Here is a 23,955-nt window from a genome sequence, read left to right on the forward strand (position 1 = left end):
AGACAAGGAAACTACAGCACAGCTAGTAGTAGGCAGGCCGTGGGTTCTCATTTAGGCAGCTGGCTTTGAAGCCTACTAGAAAGATGACTTCAATAGCATGTGGAGGATGACCGAAGGAGGGAGGGGCTGTGGCAGGAAACTGGCAAGCCTACTGGTGACCTGGTTCATAGTTGATGAGGCCTAGGCTAGGGAATGGCTGTGAAATGGAAAAGAGGGACAGAGAAGAGGGAGTAGACAGATGTGGTGGCAGACTGGATATGGGTGTGAGAGAACAGTGTAGGGGGTCTGGACCACTGAAGACTTGATTGTAGCTATCTCTTACTGTGTTAGGAAGGACAGAAGGCAAATTTGAGAAAGAAGATGAGGACAGTGTTAGAAGTGGTGAATATGAAGATGCTTTTGGTCTTCTGGAAGAGACCTAAGGCATCTAAGGGTTAGAATTCAGGAGACATCTAGGTTGTGCTTAAGTTTGGATATTGGCAAAAGTGAAGCCATGAATGATTGAGGCTATGTAGGCAGACTATACTGTTCTGTGCCAGTAAAAGAAATGGGACTGGAATCCAGGTTCCCTTGGCTATAGTAGAGACTGGCTCTGTCCACCCCACTAGGTATTTTGATCTGGGGAGCAAGAAGAGCACAAATACTCACAGGCTACAGGAAAAGTGGTTTTTGGATTTCTGTAACAAAAATTCAATGAACTGTACCTCTTCCCCCAGATTAGCAGAAATAAGGACAACTCCAGAGATGCATAAAGGTTGGGAGATATTTATTTTCTTTAAACAAGGTCATAAATAACAAACAAAGTAGGTCCCAGATTCTGGACCTGCAGCAGGACAGGGATAGGAAGTTGTTGGGTGAAAGGTGGAGGGGGCTACACATCACCTAGACAGTCACAGAAAAGATGGGCTTTAGGAGACTGCCCCTCCCTGCCCTTGGAAATGGCGTGCCTGGGCAGCAGGGGGAGGCTGCGATGCTGGGGATGAGGCAGCTGGACGAGGGCAAAGACTGGGGATGCTAGGTTGTAATGTTTCTATGTAGAGTAGCTTGGAAACCACAAATGGCAATGAGAAGCTGTGGGCCTAGAAGAGGCAAGTGGGCATTCTGCACACCTCCAGAACCAACTATGAAAATGGTTAAATTCAATTATTAAAAACAATTCCACAGGTTTTAGCCTATGGCTTTGTGCATGGGCTGTGTTTAACCTGGGTTGCTCATTGTCAGGTGAGGGCTCGAGGCCCCTGGAGCAGCCTGGCCTCAGCCCAGGGCAGGTGCCCAGACATGTGGGAGTGGGATAGTGGGCTCACCCAGATGGGAGGCCATGTGCTTGGACTGGCTGTACCTGATTTTCAGGCTGGTTTCTTGTGATGCTTGCTACCTATCCACCACCCCTCCCTGTACCTAAGGCTGGAATCCTGGCTTCTCTGGGTCTTCTGAACCTAGAAGAGTAAGACTGGGATAAAAAGGTACCTGACTGGTATTAGGGGAAAAATAAGGACCACCCTGTGCATTGTCCATCCCATGAGGTAGGGCAGGACCATGCCAAGAATAATCACAGAGAATGGAGGTCCCTGAGCCTGAAGAGACACCTAGGCCCAGGTGCATTGCATGATGCCAGGAATGGGTATTCTCCAAAGGCAAGGCAGGGAGAACAGGCAGAGGCTACCCCTATACAGGGAAGGGGTAAAAGCTGGGGACCCTGGACTGGGCAGGCCAATGTTGAACAAGGGCCCTGGAAAACAATGCTTTTGGCAGGAATACACAAAAGGGTTTGTACATCTGGGGATGCCCGTCTATAGGGAGCCGGTGTCACATGGCCGGGCAGGATGGTGAGGAGGAGACAGCGGCATCACAGTGGCCTCTGGTGCGATGTATTTACAACAGAGCTCAATGTTGAGGGAGGGGTGGAAAGCAGGTCACTAACAGCCAGGAAACACACTGTCAAGAGTAAAAAGAGAAGGGAAACAAATGTAACTACCAATAGTTTCTCCCATACTTACCTGTCTCCCTCCCTATGACCACCACCAAAGCCCTTGCATATCTGTCCCATTTTCTCATGGCCTCACTCAGGGCTAGACACAGGGTCTGCACTCATTGTACTGCTCATTTGACCACGGGTCCCCAAAACTATTCATTAAGAGAAATGAAGCATTTATTGTTGATTCCTGGGATCCATCAATGATCAGTTGCTAGATGTGTGGAATGGCCTAAGACTGTCACTTTTGTGACAGCATCCTGTCATCATCTCTGATACTTTCTCTGCCTGTCACTATCATTTCCCAGGCCGTGGTGTTCAGAGTTGTCTAAGGCATAAAATATTTCTTCAAGCTTTCTGAGGGTAAGGAGCAAGTTCCTCTGAACCCTCATCAAAAGAAGAAGCTTTCCAAGCTTTCCAGGCACACCTGTAATCCTAGCAACTAGGAAGGCTAAGGCAGGAGGACAGAGTTCAAGGCCAGCCTCAGTAACTTAGCAAGACCCTGTCATAAAATAAAATAAAACAAAAAGACTGAGGATGCAGCCCAGTGACAATGTACCCCTGGGTTCAATCTAATCCCCAGTACTACCACCACTACTACTACTACTACTAATACAACAAGATGCTTTCCAATGGCAGGAGTAACTCATCAAGTTGACTGGATCTCTCAGAACCAAGGGCCTTTGCAGCACAGACTAGGAGGTCCATGAAGTGGCCTGAACCACTGGTGTAGGTCAACATGCCTCTCCTCCCCAAAGGAGTTCAACTGTGTCTCCCAATGAAGGACTTCCTGGGATGAGAGGCCTGGTCTCCTTTTTTCCTCTGGACCAGTGGTTTTCTCACTTTTGCCTCCCTTAAAAGATATTGTAATACCTGCAGGCATTTTTGACTGTCAGAACTGTGTACAGGAAGTACTAATGCCACTTGGCAAGTAAAGGCAGGGATGCTGCTACATCCTTCAATGTAGAGGAGAGCCCCCTATGACAAAGAATTGCCTACTCCCAGTTATCAATCGTGCTGAGGCTTAAAATCCTGCTCAAACTCCCCCAATGGCCTTCCCAGCTCTGCTCAGTAGTAGAGAATTTCTCCAGATAAGGACAAATTCCCATTCCAGACTCCTCAAAGAAGGAGTGCTTCAAGAAGAAATGCACACTACAGTGAGGGGTGGGAGACAAGGTGTGACTCAACTGCAGTCTCAGCAACAGCTCATTGGGCCAACAACCCACGTGGCTCTGTAGAAAGACACATGCCATGCCCTTTGTTGAGGAGGAGGAAGGAGGGGCATGGTGACCCAAACAAAACAGAGGTAAAGCAGAGTACTGATAACCCTGCAAATGCTTGTGTATTGGGTTGGCCAGCACCGCAGGGCTCTAAACCCTTGTATATCCTTACCACTGGAATCCACCAATGGGCTCTGCAAACCTGTGCCGGATCAGGAAAGTAGCAACAGCTTCAGCTACCTGAAAAAGGGAGAGATTCCAGGTCATATGAAGGTGAGTAATGTTGCTAGCCTTGGGAGTCCTGTGAGCATCTGTTGGTTGGTCAGGCTTGGTGGTGTCCTCACATCAGTCCCATCAATCTGGGCAACTTAAGAGCAAAAGAACCCAGGGTGGGAGACTCCTCTGCACCATCCTTGCCAGGGATGGCTCCAGAGAGTTCAGGAAGAATGAGAGCTTCTTGTTACAAGCAGCTTTTCAGAGTTACAAGCACCTTTTTCCCAAAGGAGAAGCCCATATTAATTCCTAATTGTGACTGGAGTTTAGGATGTAGTTTCTACTCCAACGATCCCTTCTTCCATTTGGCTTTTAGGTATACGGAGAAGGAGAACTTGAGATCTTAACCAAGGACCCTTGTATAAAATAGCAGGGTGGCAGCAGCTCCTCAGCTCAGACCCACAAAGCCCAGATCATAAGCATCTGCCAGGGAGAGGTTTGAGGAGCTGGTGCATTACCCAGGCCCCACCTACAGCAGCTGCCGCGGGTAATGCAGGCTGAGACTCAAGAAGCTTGTCCTGTCTTCTGTGATATCCAAAGTTACTCTCACACTTTGTCCTTTTACGTCTTTCAGTACCAGACCCACCTTGTCGGGTGCATCCTCATGGACTGCGTGGCCACACTGGGGTAGGACCTGCATCTGGAACTTCCCTGGAGAAAAAAACAAAGCCAGGCAACCTCAGGGACTTATCCTCTCCTTACTACCTCTGCAGTTTCACAGGCCATTCCAGGAATATAGCACCTTCCCCCACCCCAAACCTCTTAGACCCAATGACCAAGTCTTTGATGATGATATAAATACCTGTAATTGTAACCTCTGGTCAATTATTTTCCCTTTTATACCTATTTAATGTGCATTTACTTTGGGCAAGACTCACAGGAAAAAGATCCTTTCCTCACAGGATTTATAGTCTAGTAGAGGAATAAAACACAAAAATCAATATTTAAATGCAGCATGTAGCTGCTATGATGAAAACGGGCACTTGGGGCTGTGAGAGCATGGGAAAGGGGCTTCACAATCCAACGGGAAGGCTCCTGTACAGAAAGAACAGCCTTCACAAGGGAGGGAAAACTTGAAGTGGTATTTATTCCTGGAAATAACAGGAAGCTTGGTTCTGGAGGTAAGCAGTAACCACATTAAGGATTTTTGTAGACTATTTAAGAATTTTGATGTTTATTATTACAAAAGTTACTGTTTGAGTATTTTTGTGTCAGGCACTGAACTAAGTACTTTCTTAACACTGTCCTTTGAAACACTAAGATCACAACTAATGTGGAACTATTAAAGATGAACAGATGGCTGGGGATGGACTCAAGGTAGATTGCTTGCCTTGTATGTATGAGGGCCTGGATTTGATCCCAACTCCGACAAAATTGAAGGAGGGAGAGAGAAAGAATAGAGATCATTGATAAAGAAGGTCCCTAAGGAGATAAAGGATAAGTGACCAAGACCAAAGGCACCCACAGGTATAATGAACAGACTCAGTGGCTCAGCTTTTCATTTACAAAATAATAAGCTCTGGAAGTCCTGGTCCTCATTTTGTGCTTCTCACCGTAGTTACACAGTGTTTCAAAAAGTTTTTTTCTTTGTTATTCTATCAACTTTTAAAATAGATTCTCAAATCTATCCTATAAAATTACACAGGATAAACACTAACATTGTTTTGAGATCATGAAACTGAGGTCATGATGGATGAAATGTCTTGTCTAACGCTGTTGAAATTTAGTCGGAAAGACGCCTGGCATTTTGCCAGAGGGAATGGTTGAAAGGTCACCCTGCTGGGGTGGGGGGGCATAGGGCGGCTCTGGGATTAGGGCAGATCCTGCACCCGCCCGCTACTTTGGAGTTCCCATTGAGTTCTCCCAGGGTTCCGGGAGAATTGGCTCACGGAGCCCGGTGGAGGGAGTGTGTTCCCGGGAACTGTGTGTAGAGTGCCGGTGGGAGTTCGGGGAAAAAAGAGTTGCTGTTTGAACCTAAAAGGCTTTGTGGCAGCTCGGTTATTTTGTGCCCAGCCAGACTGCGGCACAATGCTGCTTTCTTAGTGGATGAATTGAAACTATTCCATTCGGTAAAGCCCTGCTTAGGACCCTCCTCCTGCAGTAAGCTGCCTCTAGGGCTCCAGCCAAGCTGCCTCTCCTTTCAATCTTTTAAGGTACTACTATTAATGCATTTGGATCCAAACACTCAGCAGTGGGTGCCCCTCTTTGTTATATATTACATGCCACTGGTGCTTACCTCCCAAAGGGCATGTCATTTCTACAAGAACAGGAGCTAGTATTATTACTTGCTCTATATACCAACACAGGAGTGGGGCACTGAGTAGGTGCTTAAATCGTGGATAAATGAATGAATCTCTGAACAATGACTAGACCCAACACCATTTCTATGAGGTCAGCCTCTGATAACTATTTACTATTTTTTAACTATTTAACTAGTTACTATTTTTCATTCCTCTTTGGGAGAATAGGAAATAAGTAACTAGGAAGAACTCATATATACTAATAACATTGGGTTGGGTACACATAAATTAACACGTTCATGACTAATCCTCACAATTATTCCCATAATTATTTTATGAAATGGGAATATTTTCATTGATCCAAGTTGCACCATGAATAAGTGGTAGATTTCTAGAATTCTATAACACATTTGACTGATTTGAACACAAGTGCTGGGAAAGCTGTAGCTTAGGATCTATGCAGACTTAGCCACTTTCCTTTGTTCAATGGAACATCCTTCAACCTAGCCATTTACTCTCTACTCATGGGATACTTTCCTTAAAGAGAAGGTGGCCTTGGATAGTCCATACTGAAGAAACAGGAGGGCATCTAATGAGAAATTACATATACTATGTTTGCTAGACACAATGAAAAGTATCATAAGTCAGAATCTTACTTCTCCCACATTTTCTTACTTCAATCTTGTAAGTAAGTATTAAGATATATTATTATCTCCATTTTATAGATAGAGAAACTCAGGATTAAAGAAGTTGGCAATTCACTCAGGTCACAAAACTAGTAACACTAAGAAGAAAGGTTAAGAACAGAATCTGCTTAAGCGTGAATCCATGTAGTTTAGGAGTTGGCACCTCTTCTTCCCATCACCCCAGATGTAATGTCTTTCGACTTCACTTTCACCAGGTCTTTTACCCATATTAAAGCAAGAAACTCTACAAAATTGGTCCTGCTGTCTCCAATGCCATATGGCCAACACACCTGAACCTGTGCACAATGATCAATCTGTCACTTTCCTACTCATTATACTTCACAATCCCTTTGAGACTGCCATTAATTTTGTCACTTCACTCATGAAAAAAACCAAAGCTGAGACAAGTCAAGTAACTTGCTCCAGGTAAAACAATTACTAGGAAAGAATATTACAATATTCAAAACCCATTTCTCTCAGCTTTGGAGCACCTGCTTTCACCACTTCACCATGCTATCTTCTAAATAGATTTTTAGATCTTTTGGTATCTGGATTATCTTGGATATTTCCCTTCCTAAAAAAATTTTAAAATAATAAAAGCATTGATCAGTATATAGAATATCTCTGTCCACAATTTTACTTACCTATGTAGTACTTTATTATTTTCAAACACATGGTCTCATTTTAATTCTTGTAATTCTGAAACATAGTTTTATAATCCTCATTTTTAGATGAAAAAGAGAGGTAGGGGGGAGAGGAGGGAGGAATATTGCTCAGAAAAGAGAAACACTTGCCCCATAATTATATGGTGGGTTGGAGGTAGAGGTAAAAGTCAAAGGTAGGTCTTACTCTAAAGTTCCTGTTCTTTCCATTGTATCTCATCATCTTAGAATATCAATTTCCACATGACTACCTATTTCTCTGCCCTCAGAAAATGAGACCAAGGGCATAATTTGTGGATAACTTACCCTGCATCTGGCCAATGGTCAGATCTTTATCCAACCTATCAACACCTAGAACAAAACAAGAGAATCAATAAAAGTATCTTTCCAGAAAAGACCCCGTGAAACAGGTTTTGCTTTTCCAATATTAAGTAAAATTGTGATAAAGTTGTAAACATGACATTCTTAATTCACATTAATGCTGATCCTAAATTCAAGATGGTATAGTTTTACCAGATAAAACTTTCCAGGTTTGAGATTTCCCTACAATCATTTTGCTCATTTAAAGTGGATTCTGGAAACAAGGTTTTACTGTTTTGATTCTCATAAACAGTCAGGCTATCCTTACACCACGGTATCTAGCTCTAGGGGGAACGGGTCTTAATCAGGTACAAAAGTCAGGCCCAAATCAGGACATCCCAATAGATACATATGCTTAGTTAGGTGTAGGAATTGGGATATGGAGAGGAGAAAGGGCACAAAAGATTAACTTTGGTTAATAGTTTTAAAAAGGTTATACTCAGGTGACAATATACTATTATGGACTTAACTGTTTTCCAAAATTCATGTTGAGCCCCTAACCTCTAATGTAACTGTATTTGAAGCTAGGACCTATAGGAAGTAATCATGGTTAAGTGAGGCCAAAAGTGTGAGGCTCTGATACAAAAGGATTAGTGTCCTTATAAGGAGAGACACCAGAGAGCTCGTTCTTTCTTTCTCTGGTCCACATAGGAACACACAAGAAGGCAATGATCTGCAAACCAGGAAGGGAACCATTATCAGAGTCCAATCTTACTGGTACCCTGATGTCAGACTTTCAGCTTCTCAAACTGTGAAAAAAATACCTATCTGTTGTGTACCGAATCTATGATATTTTGTTACTGCAGCTAAGTTCACACACACACACACACACACACACACGTATGTATGTACTTACCAGCCAAGAGCAGCAATTTAGGAATAGGACAACTAAGAAAGAGATTGGATAAGCCTCGAAACCAGCCATCCCAGTATTTTTCTGTTTTTGCCAGTTCAATTCTCCAGGTATATGGATGGTCTTTCTTGGTCTGGAGGAATAAGAGCACATTCTGAGTCTCTGAGGGCCACCCCTGGAGGAATAGGATAAAAACTAGGTCCCTGAGAAAAGGAAAGGGAAGGAAACTAGCACTTACTAAGGACCTACTGAATTCCAGGCATTTTATTAAACACTTAATCCTATGGTAATCTTACACAGGTTATTGAAATCTCCATTTTTAGATAATCCAAAGTTTTCTTTTTTACTTCTATTAGTTTTTTTTTTTCCTTTCTTTCTTTTTTAAAGAGATGAAGTATTATTGTGTTACCTAGGTTGGCTCTAAACTCCTAGGCTCACATGATCCACCTGCCTCAGCCTCTTGAGTAGCAGGACTACAGACACATGCCACCATGCCCAGCTATTTTTATTAGCTTTAATGATACAGGTAACTTATAAGATCACAAACTGGTAAATTGTAAAGCCAAGATCAAACTTTTCTTATACTCAGTTGGAAAAAAGAACATATCATCAAAAGAATAATTACAAATACCACACTGTAGGATAAAAAAATGTTTACAGTATTAAGTGAAAGAAATGGACTGTTACATGTCATCTAGGTTAGAATTACTGTTGGAAAAAAGTGATGTGCTTAGGTGAAAAAAACAGATGGTAAAATTGAAAATAGGTTGATTTTGTTGGTAAAGTATTTTTTCCTCATATTTTGATTTATGATAATGAGATACTGTTCCTGCAGAAGTAATTCAAAAGAGAAATATGACACAAATATGAAAACATGTCAACATGTTTTATCTTGACAGTTGGAAAGTGGATGGCACTTGGTATACAATCAAGTATTAGCTAAACAAATAAATGTTTCTATTTTATTGCTTTTTTTTTTTTTTTACTATTTTGCATTACTGAAATAGGTAAAATATACTGGGAATAAATAATTGGGATACTGCACTAACCACAATATGAAAATTTTAAAGGAAACATGAGATAATAACAAAACATGTTAAAGAAAAAAAAAAAAAATCACTGGATGTTTAAGATGTCCATACCCAAAGTGACCTATAGAGTTGATGTAATCCCTATCAAAAGCCCAGTAACTTTTTTTTGAGGATTTTCTTAACAAACAAAAACAATGAAATTGGAGGACTCACATTCCCTGATGTCAAACCATTACAAAGCTATTAAGTTTGATACTGACATGAAGAAAAATAGACCAAGGAAACAGAGAACCCAGAAATAAACCTGTGTGTGTGTGTGTGTGTGTGTGTGTGTGTGCACGCGCACGCGCGCGCGCACGTGATTTCAAATGACCTTTGCTAAGAGTATCAATAGCACTCAATGGGAAAAGGACAGTCTTTTCAACAGTGTTGAGGTAACTAAATAGATAAATATCCATGTGCAAAAGAATGAAGAGAGACAGATGGACACTAATGCCATGAAAAAATGCTCACCATCAATGGTTATTACAGAAATACAATCAAAATCACAACCAGATATCACTTTATACCCCCAAGGATGACTATAATCAAAGAGGGAGATAGTAACAGTGTTGTAAGGACATGGACAAACTGAAAGCCTCAGACACTGCTAGTGGGAATGTAAAATGTTGCAGTACTTTGAAAAACAGTTCCTCAAAAGGTTACCCATACTTACCAGATGATCCAGCAATCCACTCCTAGGTATACGTAGTCAAGAAAAATAAAAATCTATGTCCATACAAAAGTTGCAAAGTAAATATTCATAGCAGTATTATTCATAATAGAAAAAAAAGTGGAAATAATCCAAATGTTCATCAACTGATAAGTGGATAAAATGTAGCATATCCGTAAAATGGAATATTTTTTAGACACAAAAGAAACAAATGACTGATACATGTTACAACATGATGAACTTTAAAAGCCTTATGCTAAGGTAAAAGAACTCAGCCACAAAAGACCACATGTTGTATAATTCCATTTATATTTAATGTACAGGATAGGTTAAGCTATAAAGACAGAAAGTAGATTAGTGATTGCCTAAGGCTAGGAGAGTTGGGGAGAAATAGGAAGTGATGGCTAATGGATAATAACTGATGCACTTCAGTTTGTCCTCTCAACAAAACTGCTGGAGTTTATAAAATCATATAATGGTTCTTATAAAAAAATTGCAAACAAAAAATGAGTTGGAATTGAAAATCAGAGGATCTTGGTGTGTTTTAACTCTAACTTTTATGTGTTACTGTTACTTTTATGTGATACTGTTAAGAAAGTATCTATACCTGAGACACAAAAATGATGATAATTTTTACAATGCAGAGCTAAAATGATAAATTGACAAATGTTAAGAGTTGACAAATGTTAAGTATTCAGGATAGTGCCTAGCACATAAAAGGTAAGAAGTAATAAAACATACTAAGTCTCAAATCTACTAAATACCTGCTTCGTTACCTTGAGAAAGACTCTTAACTTCTGAGCCTCAGTTACTATACTGTAATATGGAAGAAAAGATCTCACAGGGTGTTGGGAGGGCCAAATAGACAATGTATTATTTATATTTTTGCAAACTCTGAAGATATACCAAGTATTATTCTGATCACTGATCTTAAGGATGGCAAGAAGATCCTCATTAAATTAAAAATACCATTAAAAAATGTTCTCTCCTTGCTAATAATAAGTAGCATCTACAAAAGTAAAGGAGAATGTGGTTACACCAAGCCAATTACTTGTCATTAGTAAGATATTTATAATCCATTCCAGAAAGTCTGCTGCTCATAGTCACTAGACATTTCCGAGAAAAAAAGCACCCCTTTCCATTACTGTCCTCAAACCAACTGTCTAGCCAGTACTCACAGAACACTTACTGCTCACACAAGCCTGAGATAAATGCTGAGGGAAATTCATGCAGAACATCAGTTTCTGCCCTAAAAATGCACACTTTTTTTTTGCTTGTTATACAATTTTTACACAAGTGGAGAACAACACGGACCATCAACCTAGAAATAACTAGCAGGAGACCACTGTATTTTTTAATGTGGTTTACGACAATCTGTACTATGGCTCAACAAACACAATTTCTAAAAGAAATACTAAGTTGTGTCATATCAACTTTAGGTGCTGTACTAGAAATGGACTGATAAATGGAGGTCAGAAAACACTTCCAAGGAGATAGACCTTGAAAGCTGAGTAAAATTTAGATGGGCTTAGAGTAGACAGGTAAGAAATGGGCTTTTTCTCATGAGAAACTACAGGAACAGAGGGAGAGATGAGAAAGTCTGGTGAGAAAGGAGTTCTGTTTAAGGGGAGATTATATACTTTAAGGTTTTACATTGCAACTGGTCAAAACTATTGACAGTGCTTTTTATCTTATATTTAACTTAAGTATCTCTTACGTTATTGTCTCTGTCCCCTAAAATATGTAATCACACTTAGAACCATTCCCTACCCTATCTTTCTAAGACAGCAGGCCTTCACCTACCTCCATGTCATCTTCCTTTTTCCTCTTGTTTACTGACTCACTTCCTTCTTCGTCTTCTTCTTCTTCTTCTATAATTCCTTCCACTATAGATTTTGAGCCTTCTGGACTAGTAATTCCTTCACACCTAGATTTTTTAAAAAATAAAATTACTATTACATATCTCTTTTCTATCACAAATTGTTTCAGAGATACCCATATTTACAGCCTTTTATAATCAAATGTTAATTAGAACTTAATAATGCTCTTGGAAGAAGGAGAATGTGAAAATGTGAAAAAACATGACCAATATGTAACTATACTCCAATGGCTGGTTTTCAGCTCTTGTACTAATATAGACCCATAGAAAAGGAACAACCATTTCCTGAGGCATGGTGACAAAAGTTTTATTGGTGTTCTTTTATACAATTATCATTATAATCATATGAAGTAGCCCTGAAGAGATAATAATTGTCCAGGATTATCTGGAAAGGATTATTTATGGGTGGATTAAGCTGGTGTGCAAATTCAGCCCCAACAAACTCCAACGCATGGTGTTTTTTTGTCGTACTCTGCTTACAGTAGAATAAGACTCAGATGAAATGGTAAAAGATACTACTTTTATTTTTATTTTTTGGTACAAGGGGTACTTAAAAATTGAACTACCTCCCTAGCCCTTTTTGTTTTTATTTTGAGACAGGGTCTCAATAAGTTGCTTAAGGCCTTACTAAGTTGTTGCTAAGGCCTTGCTAAGTTGCTGAGGTGGCTTTGAACTTGTGATCCTCCTGCCTCAGCCTCCTGAGTCATTGGGATTACAGGCGTGCCCCACCATGCCTGACCTACTTTTTAGTTGGCTGAAAGAAACTGGCAATTAGAACAACCATGGCCAGCTGAATAGACCATCTGATCTAACCAATTATTGCTAGGTGTTTTTCTCTTAAAAATGATATCTGTTGTAGGGCACAGTGGTGCATGCCTGTAATTCCAGAGGTTCAGGAGGCTGAGGCAGGAGGATCACGAGTTCACAGCCAACCTCAGCAACTTCGTGAGACCCTGTCTCAAAATAAAATGTTAAAAAAAAAAGCGGAGGGTGGGGGGCTGGGGATGTGGCTCAGTTGTTATGCACCCCTGGCTGGGTTTAATTCCTGGTTACCACTCTCCTACCCCACCAAATAGTATCTCTTTATATTATGAAATTAGGTAGAAAAATTATTATTATTATATGAGCAAGCTGGTACTTAATCCCTTTCGAGAGAATTTGATGGAAAAATACACTGACAAGTGCTAACAGTAAAAATCCCAAGGGCCTGGGTAGAGGCCAGTATCAAGGTCTACTTTACATGATATAGAGGAAGTTACTTTTGCCCTTGAAAAAAGGGAGAAAAGGAGAGAAGATAAGAAGGAAAATAAAAAGGCTGGAATAAATTGAAGGGTCAGTGGAGATTTTTAAGAATGATAACTTCTTTATATTCTCCCAAACCTTTAGTAAAGTGTATATTCATAAATATTTTGTTAAGTGAGGGTTTTCAATGAACTGCGAGTGCTGAGTTTCATATCTATAATATAGTAGTACAGATGTGATTTAAAAAAAATAGTGTAACAAAGAAATATGTGCTTTGAATTTCCAATGCCTGTGTGTGGATAAGAAGGTTTAGGGCAAAAAATTTCAGCATGGAACCTGGCAGTGTCCTATCTTCTTTAAAGCCTCTGCATTGTATCTGTCTGATATTATTACTGAAAATGTCTTTTTAGGCATACCAATCCATGCTACAGGCCTTGAAGTCAAATACATAAGAGTTTGAATCTTAGCTTTATTATCTACTAGTTGTGTAGTCGTGGGAAATTAATTTATCTCTCTGAACTTCTATTTCCTCACCTATAAAGCAGTATTTTTTTACAGCTTGAGGATTTGCTTAGTAAATTCCTAATGTAAAAAATTCTATGGGGTAAACAACTATGTTTCCTCAGTAAATAAATTTCAAGAAAAAAAAAAAAAAAAGAAACCTGTAGGTTAAAACATACTTAAGAGAAGTTATCAACTAACTGGTTATGTATTTACTTTATTTGATTCTAATCTTAACGTTTTAAAAAAATGTCTTTATATTTATGTGGTGCTGAGGATCGAACCCAGTGCCTCACGCATGCTAGGCGAGCACACTACCTCTAAGCCACAATCCCAGCTCCACTAATCTTAACTTTAAAAAAAATTATGAAATGCATAGTAGGAACTGAAGCTAACAACAAGATAGTATATAATGCAGTAGCTCAAAAGAGAGCCCTTGAATGATCTATCACCAAAAAAATAAATGTTTAAAGTGCTAAATATGCTAATTTAGAATCAGGCATTCCAAAAAAATACAAATATTGAAATATCATGTTGTACCCCATAAGCTGTATAAATAAAAAGTAAAATTTAAAAAATTATTTGAAACAAATCATAAATATGATTCAGATTAGATTTTGGTGATATTACATTTTTTAAGGTTTGATAATATCATTGAGATTAGGTTTTAAAAGCCAGTTACAGAGGAAATTGTATTTGGAATTTGCCTCAAAATATTTACATGTGAAGGAAATAAATGGGCACACAGATGAAACAAAACTGGTCATAAGTTAGTAACTTTTTAAAAATGGGCAGTGAGTCCATTGGGGTTTATGGTATTATTCCAACATGTTTGTGATTTTTTCCATAATACAAGGTTTTAAAAATAAAGACAGTTTATATAAAATACTTTGCACAGTGCCAGGCAAATAGTAACCACTCAATAATGCCATTATTATTTTCATCTAACTCTTGTACTCCTATGTATTCTGTTGGATAACATTCTCTCAATTCATCTAAAGTTTATTTTGTGGCTATGCAGCAATTCCCAGGATCCAAGTAACTCTATCAAAAAAGATCAATTGGGTTAAATAATTTTAGTTCACCCTTAGAATCTGACTTTCACTCTGGTTATGCACAGATTTTATATTATAATTTCCTCACACTGAGGTCTGGCTTATGAGGAGAATGAAACCATAGCTGTCAGTCAAAAGTGGACACTTAATGTTTAATGTGAACTCTCTGGAATGCCTTACTTTTCAATACCTAGAGTTTTGCTAACATAATTCAGTATTACATAAACAATAATAACTGGCTTTGGGATTTCTTTGAAAAAAAAAAAAAAAAAAAAGAAAAAGTATCCATAAGGCTTGCCCAAATAAGCTCACCTGTAAAATTACCTAAAATAATGAAGGCATGTCAGTATGATGAGTAAGTATAACATAAAAAAAAGCAATCTATAACTCCCTCACCAAAATTCAGCTTCTAACCAGCCCAAAAGGAAAAAGTAAGACCTACTGTTTGACTTGGCCAACCATGGAGACACGAGCAGACTCCAGATTTCGAATTTGGCCACTCTTCACACTAGGAGACAAAAGTGAGAAAGGAGAGAGAAGGTTACTCAGTATTGATTTCATCACATTACTAGAATTACAGATTCTGTGGGATCTAACAAAAAGTTATAGTTACCCATATTGCTCACCACTATTGAAAATCACCACTATTCTTCCTCCTCTGTCTCTCTTAACTATAAACTGGGTCGTAAAAATCAAGTAAAGTCATTATAGTTCTACAAATATTTACCAAGGGGGTACTTGTGCCAAGTCTATGTGCAGGACAGAAGAAGCTAATCAGAACATAAAAGTTGATCAGAGCATTGTAGGCAGAAAGTATATCATGAAAAAAGATACCATGATGTGAAAGTCAGCAGGAAGATGATTTTAGAAAACCAAATACAAGGAGTAGCAAGGGACAGCAAAGTGGGAACAGGACAGAATAGGATTGGTATACCAGGGGCTAGTTCCTTACAAACTGAAAGGTGGGACCTCTAAGAGATGATTAGACAGAGCTCAGCCCTCATGATTGGACTAATATCCTTATGTTGGGTGGGTTTGTTAAAAAAGTGAGTTTGGCTCCCTCTTGAACTCCCTCACTATGAGGTGCCCTGTGCTATCATACAGTGAATGCAATAAGGCCCTCAAATGCAAGCTCTGTGATCTGGGGAGTTTCTAGCCTCAAAAACTATGAGAAAAATAAACTTTCATTGTTTATAAACTGTCTAGTCTGGTATTCTTGACAACAGCATAAAACAAAGACACAGCCATGCTATAGAGCTTAGACTATCTGAATAGATTAGTCTTTTTTACTACTTGTTTACCTAAGGGCAAAGCAAAATGATTGTGTATCCCCAGGGAAACTAGAAACACTGCTTAAAGCAGGCCACCAGAAAAACACATCTCCAAATTTTTTAGCTTAAAAAATCATTTAAGGGCTGGGGCTGTAGCTCAGTGGTAGAGCATTGAGACCCTGGGTTCGATCCTCAGCACACATAAAAAATAAATAAATAAATAAATATGTTGTGTCTATCTACAACTAAAAAAAATTTTTTAAAAAATCATGTAAGTTAGAGGCTGGGAGATGTAGCTCAGTGGTAAAATGCTTGCCTAGCATGTGTGAGGTCCTGGGTTTGATTTCCAGTAACACACACACACACACAAAATCATGCAGATTTAAAAGCCCCTTCCTAGATAATGATATTATTTCTTACCTAATGATAAACAAAAGCAATCAGAACTACTACCTCATCTTTCAACCACCAACTGAACCAATATACGCACCAGCATTTCTAATGATAAACTGTCTTGATGTCTATTAATATATATTTGAAATACATATATCAAATACTTCTGTTATATTTCCATTTAGATTTTTTTTTCTTCTGGTACCGGGGATTGAACTCTGGACACCGTTATCACTTAACTATATCCTCAGCCCTTTTTTTTTTTTTTTGCGACAGAGTCTCACCAAATTGCTGAGGCTGAACTCAAATTTACAATCCTTTTGCCCCAACCTCCCAAGTTGCTGGGATTACAGGCATGTGCCACCACACCCAGCTTTATATGAGTCAAGGTTACTACTGTCATGCTGAATTCAATGGTCATTCCCTGGTTCTCATCTTACTTGATTTCTCAGCAGCATTTGACTCAGTTGCTCTCTCCCTCCTTTTAAAAACATGTGCTCTACCCTCCTGATTACTTTATACCTCACCAACTGCGACTTTCCAGTTTCCTTTGTTGGATCTTCTTCCTAACCTCTAAATATTGGGGGAATACCCAAGATCAACTCTTTGATCTTTTATCAACATCAAATTCCTAGGTGATTGCATTTGATTTTTCAGCTTTAAATGTTATCTTAGTGATGACAATTCCCCAATTTGTCTGTAGCTCAACCTCTTCTAACTAGTATATACAACTTCCTACTTAACATTTCCACCTAGATTTCTAATAAGCATTTCAGTTTATCCAAAACCAATTCCCTTTCCCTATTTCTACCCAATTGACTTCTGTCTGTACTGTTCATCCAACAATCGCTATAATTCTTCCTTGAGCTCCCTCCTGGCCATCTTCTTTCTCCCAATATTCAATCCATAGGTGGATTTTGTCAGTTCAACCTTCTAAATATACATCTTACCACACTGTATCAGGGGTTCATTTGATGCTTTGACTATATCCCTTGTGGCTTTGAAACTTACATTTTTTTTCTTTTTCCTAATCTTTTTCTCCCTGATCTTTTCCTCCCTGATATTCTTTTCCTTAACCTTTTCTCTGATCTTCTGTCATCTTTTCCCTAACTTCTCCTCCCTGATCTTCTCCTTGCTGATCTCTCCTCCCTAATCTCATTTTCTCTGATTCACCTCTATAAAAGCCTGATGATGGACAGAATCATAGCCTTTGGGATGGGAACCCCTTGTGTTTCTTCTTTGCTAGCACAGCAATAAACTATCTTTTTCCTTTTCCTCAAAACCATGTCCTCATTATTGGATTGGCATCGGGGACAAGGACTGAGCTTTCAGCAACGATCGTATTTCTTCTGTTGCCTAGTTTATTACTCTCCTACATTTCTACAATAGCTTCCTAATCAACTTCCATTATCACCCCATTTCCTGCTCTTTTTCCTATTTTATTTTTCTCAGAGCCAGAGCAGTGGAACCAAGATGCAACTCACTGTCTGACTTTTCAAAGCCCCTTCTTAGTGATTATACCCTACTGCTTCGCATTAGCAAGACCAAGGAGCAAAAGCAGTAACTGTTGACCCCGTATTTCAATAATTTTTTTCTTTAATCTGGAATAGAAAATGGCCAAGAGTCATAAACTTGATTCAGATATCCAGTGGGGTACAAAACAAAATATTAAATACCTCATAATATTTTATGATTCTTGGACACAGAAAATAGGTTCTAAAAATCAATGACACATAGAATCTAGAACACCTTAACATTTAACAAACAGAAATCTTACTCTATTCTGTAGCTGCACTAGAATCAAGATAGGGCCTATCACAACCCTGGATGGGTGCCCTTCTATAACTCCTATGCTTTCTTCATTGTGTTGTATTTATGTATTTACTTGGTTTTGTTTTTTAAAAATATTTTTTAGATGTTGATGGACCTTTATTTTATTCATTTATTTATATGTGGTATTGAGAATTTAACCCAGTGCCTCACATATGCTAGACAAGTGCTTTGCCATTGAGCCACAACCCTAGCCCCTTGTTTTTGTTTTTAATGCAAGATACTGACTCCAATTTATCCTTAGGCCTTTGAACAGGTACATATCTTATGTACTAGAGAAAATGTCTGCTGAATAAATTTTAAAAATTTTGGAAAAGGATAAATTATAGATAAGTTTTTTTCACTAGTTATTACTAAGGAAGCAGGCAGGGCACCTGAGGTACATGTCTGGCAGCAGTTGCATTCTCATTCTCATTCTCTTTGGTGTTTCTGAGAGATCTTAAATCTTGTGTTATGATATTGAACAAGGAATGGTAGAAGCAACCTAAGCAAATACAAACATCATTCTGGCAAGTCATATTCTAGCATGAGACCCTATGTCCTAGGAAAACTCTCTAGGATACATATACTACATTGTGTCTAAGTTTCCAATTGATCTCTCTGATTCAGTTAATAGACATGTTCTGTCTTCTAGGGCAAACAGCAGTATGCTATATGCTGTGTGAAAGTACAAAAGAAATAGAGAACAGCTTCTACCCTTATGATGTGGGAAAGGCACTGAGACCGGCAATAATGAAAATAACAATATATGAGCATATCTCTCAAAGGAAGACTGGAAGACTAAGAGTAAATAGTGCTATATAATAATAAACTCAAAGGACTTTAGCAATTTTGCTGAGAGTGTTATCTCATGATATGGAGGATTAAGAGAAAATGTTCTGGAGAAGAAACCATAGATAGATTTTGAAGAATTAGGTAGGAAGTTAGGATGTGGAAGATATTCTATTCCAAGGCTTATCTCCTTGAGGGAAGGATATGTTTCAGTCATCTCTGAATCTTCATCCTTTAGCATAAAATAAATATAAATATTTATATAAAAAGTGATATATATTTAATAAAAGTGATTGAAGGAATGAATTTATTACTGAACAGTCTTTTCTTAAGCAGAAGCCATAGCCAATTTTGTCAGCATTTTTTATAAGAACTATTCACCTAAAACTCAAACACATTCTTGAGAATGGAACTTACACCCATCCTCTATTTCTCTATCATTTTCATTTTACCTGAAACACAGAATGTGAATCTAGAACCATGGAGTATCAGAGATAGAAGAGGACTTAGAGTACATCTAGTCCAAGTTCTCACCTTAGAGGCAGAAGTGGCTACAAAGCAGATGATCTACAATCACTAAGACCTTAGGAAACATCACAATTTATTGGAAAAGGATAGGTTTTTAAATGACTTAGCCAATTCTGAAACATTTAAAGTTGTTTTTTTTTTAATTCTGCTCTTTAAATAATTTAATTTCTCACATAGTATTATAATAAAGCTTTGGAAAATTACATTTTTTCCTTTAATCTTAGTGTTTATGCTGACAAAAAAGAAAAGCTTCAATTTAAAACTTAAAATTGAGACAACTTATATTTGTGAATTACCTCCATTCAATAGCAGTCTCCAAAGACTTGAAGGTTTTAGGACGACCACGTAAGAAATTTTGCATGCTATTAAGTGCATCCATGGCTGTACCTGGATGTTAAACAAAAATATAAGAAATATTAACCACAGCCTTTAACTTATTCTGAGCATTTACACTTACTGAGTCAACTCTCTACATCTACCCCAGGTGCCAGCAGAATTCAATAATGCTTGGGAAAACAAAGATACAGTTTCACAAAATCCAAAGACTAATGTGATAGCCAGCTTCCAATATAGCCCTACTGTTAATCACTCCTTTGTGTAGTGCCCCTACAATGAATAGGGTGTATAAGCAATAGTGTGACTTTTCAGTCTGGATCATAAAAGATATGGCAGCTTCTTTTTAAATGGTTAAATAAAATTATGGGATATGACATACAATTAAAGTATGATTTAGCCATAAAAGGATATTAATGAAGAATTTCTAATCATATGGAAAAATGATTATACAATTTTAAAAAGAGACCAAGTGGGACATGTCAAGATGAATGAAACTGATAATAAATTAAAACAAGATAATAATTTATCAGAAATATCTCCTATAAGTCAACGATTCTGATTTGGTCTTACCTTCCACAACATCAATCATGCACAGACCCAGGAGGCTTGGTACCAGGTTAGCCGATGCTGTGTGCACTGCAATAGCACCGCCCATGCTATGTCCAATTAGCATAATTGGAGGAGGGAGGTCCCCGTACATGGCTTCAACCACATTGCCAACATCCCTGCAGAGATGGGGGGAAAATGCTGGTAATACTCTCTAACAATACTATTAAACTAGTTTTCTTTCCCAGATCCTTCCTTTGATCTGTAAATAGTAGTTCTGGGGGATGGCAAAGGTTTATAGGGCCATCTTACAACACACCTCTGTAATCATGCCCTCTAGTATCTCTGCAGCTAGCCACATATGTAGCTCTCCTAATAAATACCAAGTTAAAGACTAAGAACCCAAATTTTCTAATTTTTCTTTTTTACATCACACTTTTACTGTTCCATACACTTAGCGCAATTACATAAATATAATGCCTTTGTTTTGAACCTAAGCTTAAAGCTCTGGACAAATAATTTAACTATTCTATGCCTCAGTTTTCTCAACTATAATGTAATAAAATTTGGATTTACAAGATGAATGCCAGCCTCAATTTATGTTTTATTGTGTGATCCTGGATTAGTTTATTAACTTCTCCAACAGTGAATTTCAACATTTATAAAGTGAAGGTTAAGAATAATGTTTATTGCAAAGTTAATTGACTGCAAAGTAAATATAAACTACTCTGAAAGAGTACACTGCTATACAAATGTAAATTATTATGCAATTTCCTACAAAGTAGTTTAGGCAACCATCAAAGGAGATAATGAAGTTGAGAAAGTCCAAGCTTCTTTGATATCAGGCTGCTTCTATACCATACACAAAACTCGCTGGAAGACAAAATGATATGAAGGGAAGAAAAAAGAACTAATATTTATTTAGAATGGCTATGGTTTGAATGTCTCCCTCAAATTCATGTTAATAGCTAAACTGTTTAGAGGTAGGAGTTTTCAAAGTGGATAGAGAATTCTGGATACTGGGTTATCACAGGAGTGGTACTGTGAAAAATCTCTCTAGCTCCCTTGCATCACCAAGTGATGCCCTCCACAAGTTATTTTGCAAGAAGGCCTTCATGAGGTGCTAGCACCATACTCTTGGACTTCCCAGCCTCTAAAACTATGAGCTAAATAAACTTCTATTCTTTATAAATTTCTCATCTGTGGTATTCAGCAACAGAAAATGGCTGAGACAGGTGCCTACTATGTGCTAAGAACTTTCTTATAATATTCTCTAATATAATTGTTTAATAGCTCTGTCTGAAAGGTCTTTATTACTATTTTATAAATGATAGAACTGAGGACATATTTACCAGCCTCGCTAAATTACTGGGGCTGGCTTTGAATTCTTGTTCCTCCCATCTCAGCCTCCCAACCCACTGGGATTACAGGCATGCGCCACTGCACCCGGCTCCTCATCTGTATTTTTAATAACTTCTCTGATGATTCTGATGAGTGAGCACATTTGAGAGCCACTGTAAATACTACATTCATTGTTCATTCATTGAGGCCCAGAGTATCTTCAGTTATTCTTTAATACCCTGCTCTCATCTATGAAACCAGACAAATAATGTAGACCTTAACATACTCAACACCTCTTGCATTCAACTATTTTTCCAATCTGTCCCACATAGATATCCAGATTCTATGCAACTCCATCAGCAGAAGAAAACTTTTCAAAAGCTAACACAAACTAACCTTGAACAAATTCCAAGTGTTTTACATGATGACCATCACATTGGATATACCAAGAAAGATGGAAGTTTCTTTCACAATTATGTAGTAAATATAAACCAAAAACAGGGGAGAAGAGAAGTAAAATTTTCTCAGTGTAAATTATCATCCAGCAATCTCATCAGCAAAATGATAATGTGACATTATTATTTATAATCATAATAAACAAGCAATATTCAGTTACTTACTTAGCCATTGTTTCTGCTGACAAGTCTTCAGAATTCTTGACTTTTGTTTCACCTAAAAAGAAAATATTTTAAAAGTTCCCAAGGATGAAATTATAAAAGCAACAATATTCCTTTTTAAAATATCTTAGGCTGGGGTTGTAGCTCAGTAGTAGAATGCTTGACTAGCATACATGAGGCAGGGTTCAATGCTCAGCACCACATTAAAAAAATAAACAAACCAAATAAAGGTATTGTGTCTATAACTTAAAATTTTTTAAAAAAATTTCTTGAATTTGACAATAAAATGGGGATTTTATATGATGAATTTAGCAACAATTCTTTAACTTACAGACAAATCTTTATGGTTAGCCACTCTAAAGAAGATAATTACAAAAGCCTAGCTGGAAGGTAGGACTATTCCCCATATGTCCACAAGGAATACACCGGGTTATTTTATGGCCACATTAAGTTTTTTCAAAGAGGCTTGGTAACTGTGTCATTGAAATCAATTAAGAACTTCACTCACCGTGACTTCGCAGATCCAAAGCCACAATCCTACACTGAACTCTACTAATGATCGCTGCCTAGGAGAAAAACAAAAAGCAGTAAGATACAGATGGGACAGAAAATTTGCCTAGATACCAATGATAACTATATTAAATAAACTGCCATTAGAATTCAAAGAAACCAAAAAATCAGCAGTAAACTTTCTACTTTTAAGTAAAATAAATGATTCACTGCTTTTTTAGAATACACTGTGGTTGTCTCAACTTCAAATACGGCTTTTCCACCTAAATTCCTCTTTAAACCTTAACTCTTCTTTACTGAAATACAGTGTAAGCACTTTAGGCAATGACCCTCTTAGCTCTGCTATTATCTATGAGTTTCATTCATATTCCTTGGATATATATCTTTTTCTTACTCTGGATAGAGAATCCCTTAGATACAGACTGTGTGAATCAGTTTATATCTTGGCTCAGGATATTATGCAAACATGACACTTAAATCATGTATGACCCTGAAATCAGTCATGAAATCTACCAAAAATTCACCTAAGAGAGATGATAGCAGTACAAGCTTGTGCTACAGGCTAAATAAAAATGTATTGAGGAAGAAATACCATGAGAGAGGTACAGTTTTAGAGATTTAAAGAAACCTAAAACAACTGGGGATCATCTTCTTCAAGTGAACTAGATGTTAAAAATGTCACTTAAAGTTAAAAAATGTCACTGATATTTTTAACTTTAAGAATAAAATAGGAGGGGCTGAGTGTGGCTAAGTGGTAGAGCACTCGCCTAGCATGCATGAGGCACTGGGTTCGATCCTCAGCACCACATAAATATAAAATAAAGATGTTGTGTCCACCTAAAATTAGAGAATAAATATTAAAAAATAAATAAATAAATAAAATAGGAGGTCTGGGGTTGCAGCTCGTGGTAAAGCGCTTGCCTAGCATGTGTGAGGCGCTGGGTTCGATCCTCAGCACCACATTTTTATTTATTTTTTAGTTTTTTAGGTGGATACAATATCTTTATTTTACTTTTATGTGGTGCTGAGGATCGAACCCAGTGCCACATGCATGCTAGGCAAGCACTCTACCACTAAGCCACAACCTCAGCCCCAGCACCTCATTAAAAAAAAAAAAAAAAAAAAA

General features: G+C 38.0%; 1 protein-coding gene across 1 annotated transcript in view; it reads right to left on the minus strand.

Moving 5' to 3' along the window:
* Positions 1–749: 749 nt before the first annotated feature.
* Positions 750–23,955, minus strand: part of Ppme1 (protein phosphatase methylesterase 1) — a 62,651-nt gene continuing 39,445 nt past the window's right edge. Inside the window, exons 4-14 of the mRNA XM_015477430.2 lie at positions 22,828–22,885; positions 22,323–22,374; positions 20,386–20,540; positions 19,776–19,866; positions 15,129–15,194; positions 11,813–11,936; positions 8,270–8,399; positions 7,360–7,404; positions 4,052–4,116; positions 3,365–3,432; positions 750–1,935 (exon numbers count right to left, since the gene is read on the minus strand). Coding sequence (XP_015332916.1) covers positions 1,917–1,935; positions 3,365–3,432; positions 4,052–4,116; positions 7,360–7,404; positions 8,270–8,399; positions 11,813–11,936; positions 15,129–15,194; positions 19,776–19,866; positions 20,386–20,540; positions 22,323–22,374; positions 22,828–22,885 — 873 coding nt within the window. The 3' untranslated portion in view covers positions 750–1,916. The remainder of the gene's footprint in view (positions 1,936–3,364; positions 3,433–4,051; positions 4,117–7,359; positions 7,405–8,269; positions 8,400–11,812; positions 11,937–15,128; positions 15,195–19,775; positions 19,867–20,385; positions 20,541–22,322; positions 22,375–22,827; positions 22,886–23,955) is intronic.

This window comes from Marmota marmota, unplaced genomic scaffold (assembly GCF_001458135.2).
Source record: "Marmota marmota marmota unplaced genomic scaffold, marMar, whole genome shotgun sequence".
NCBI lineage: Eukaryota > Metazoa > Chordata > Mammalia > Rodentia > Sciuridae > Marmota > Marmota marmota.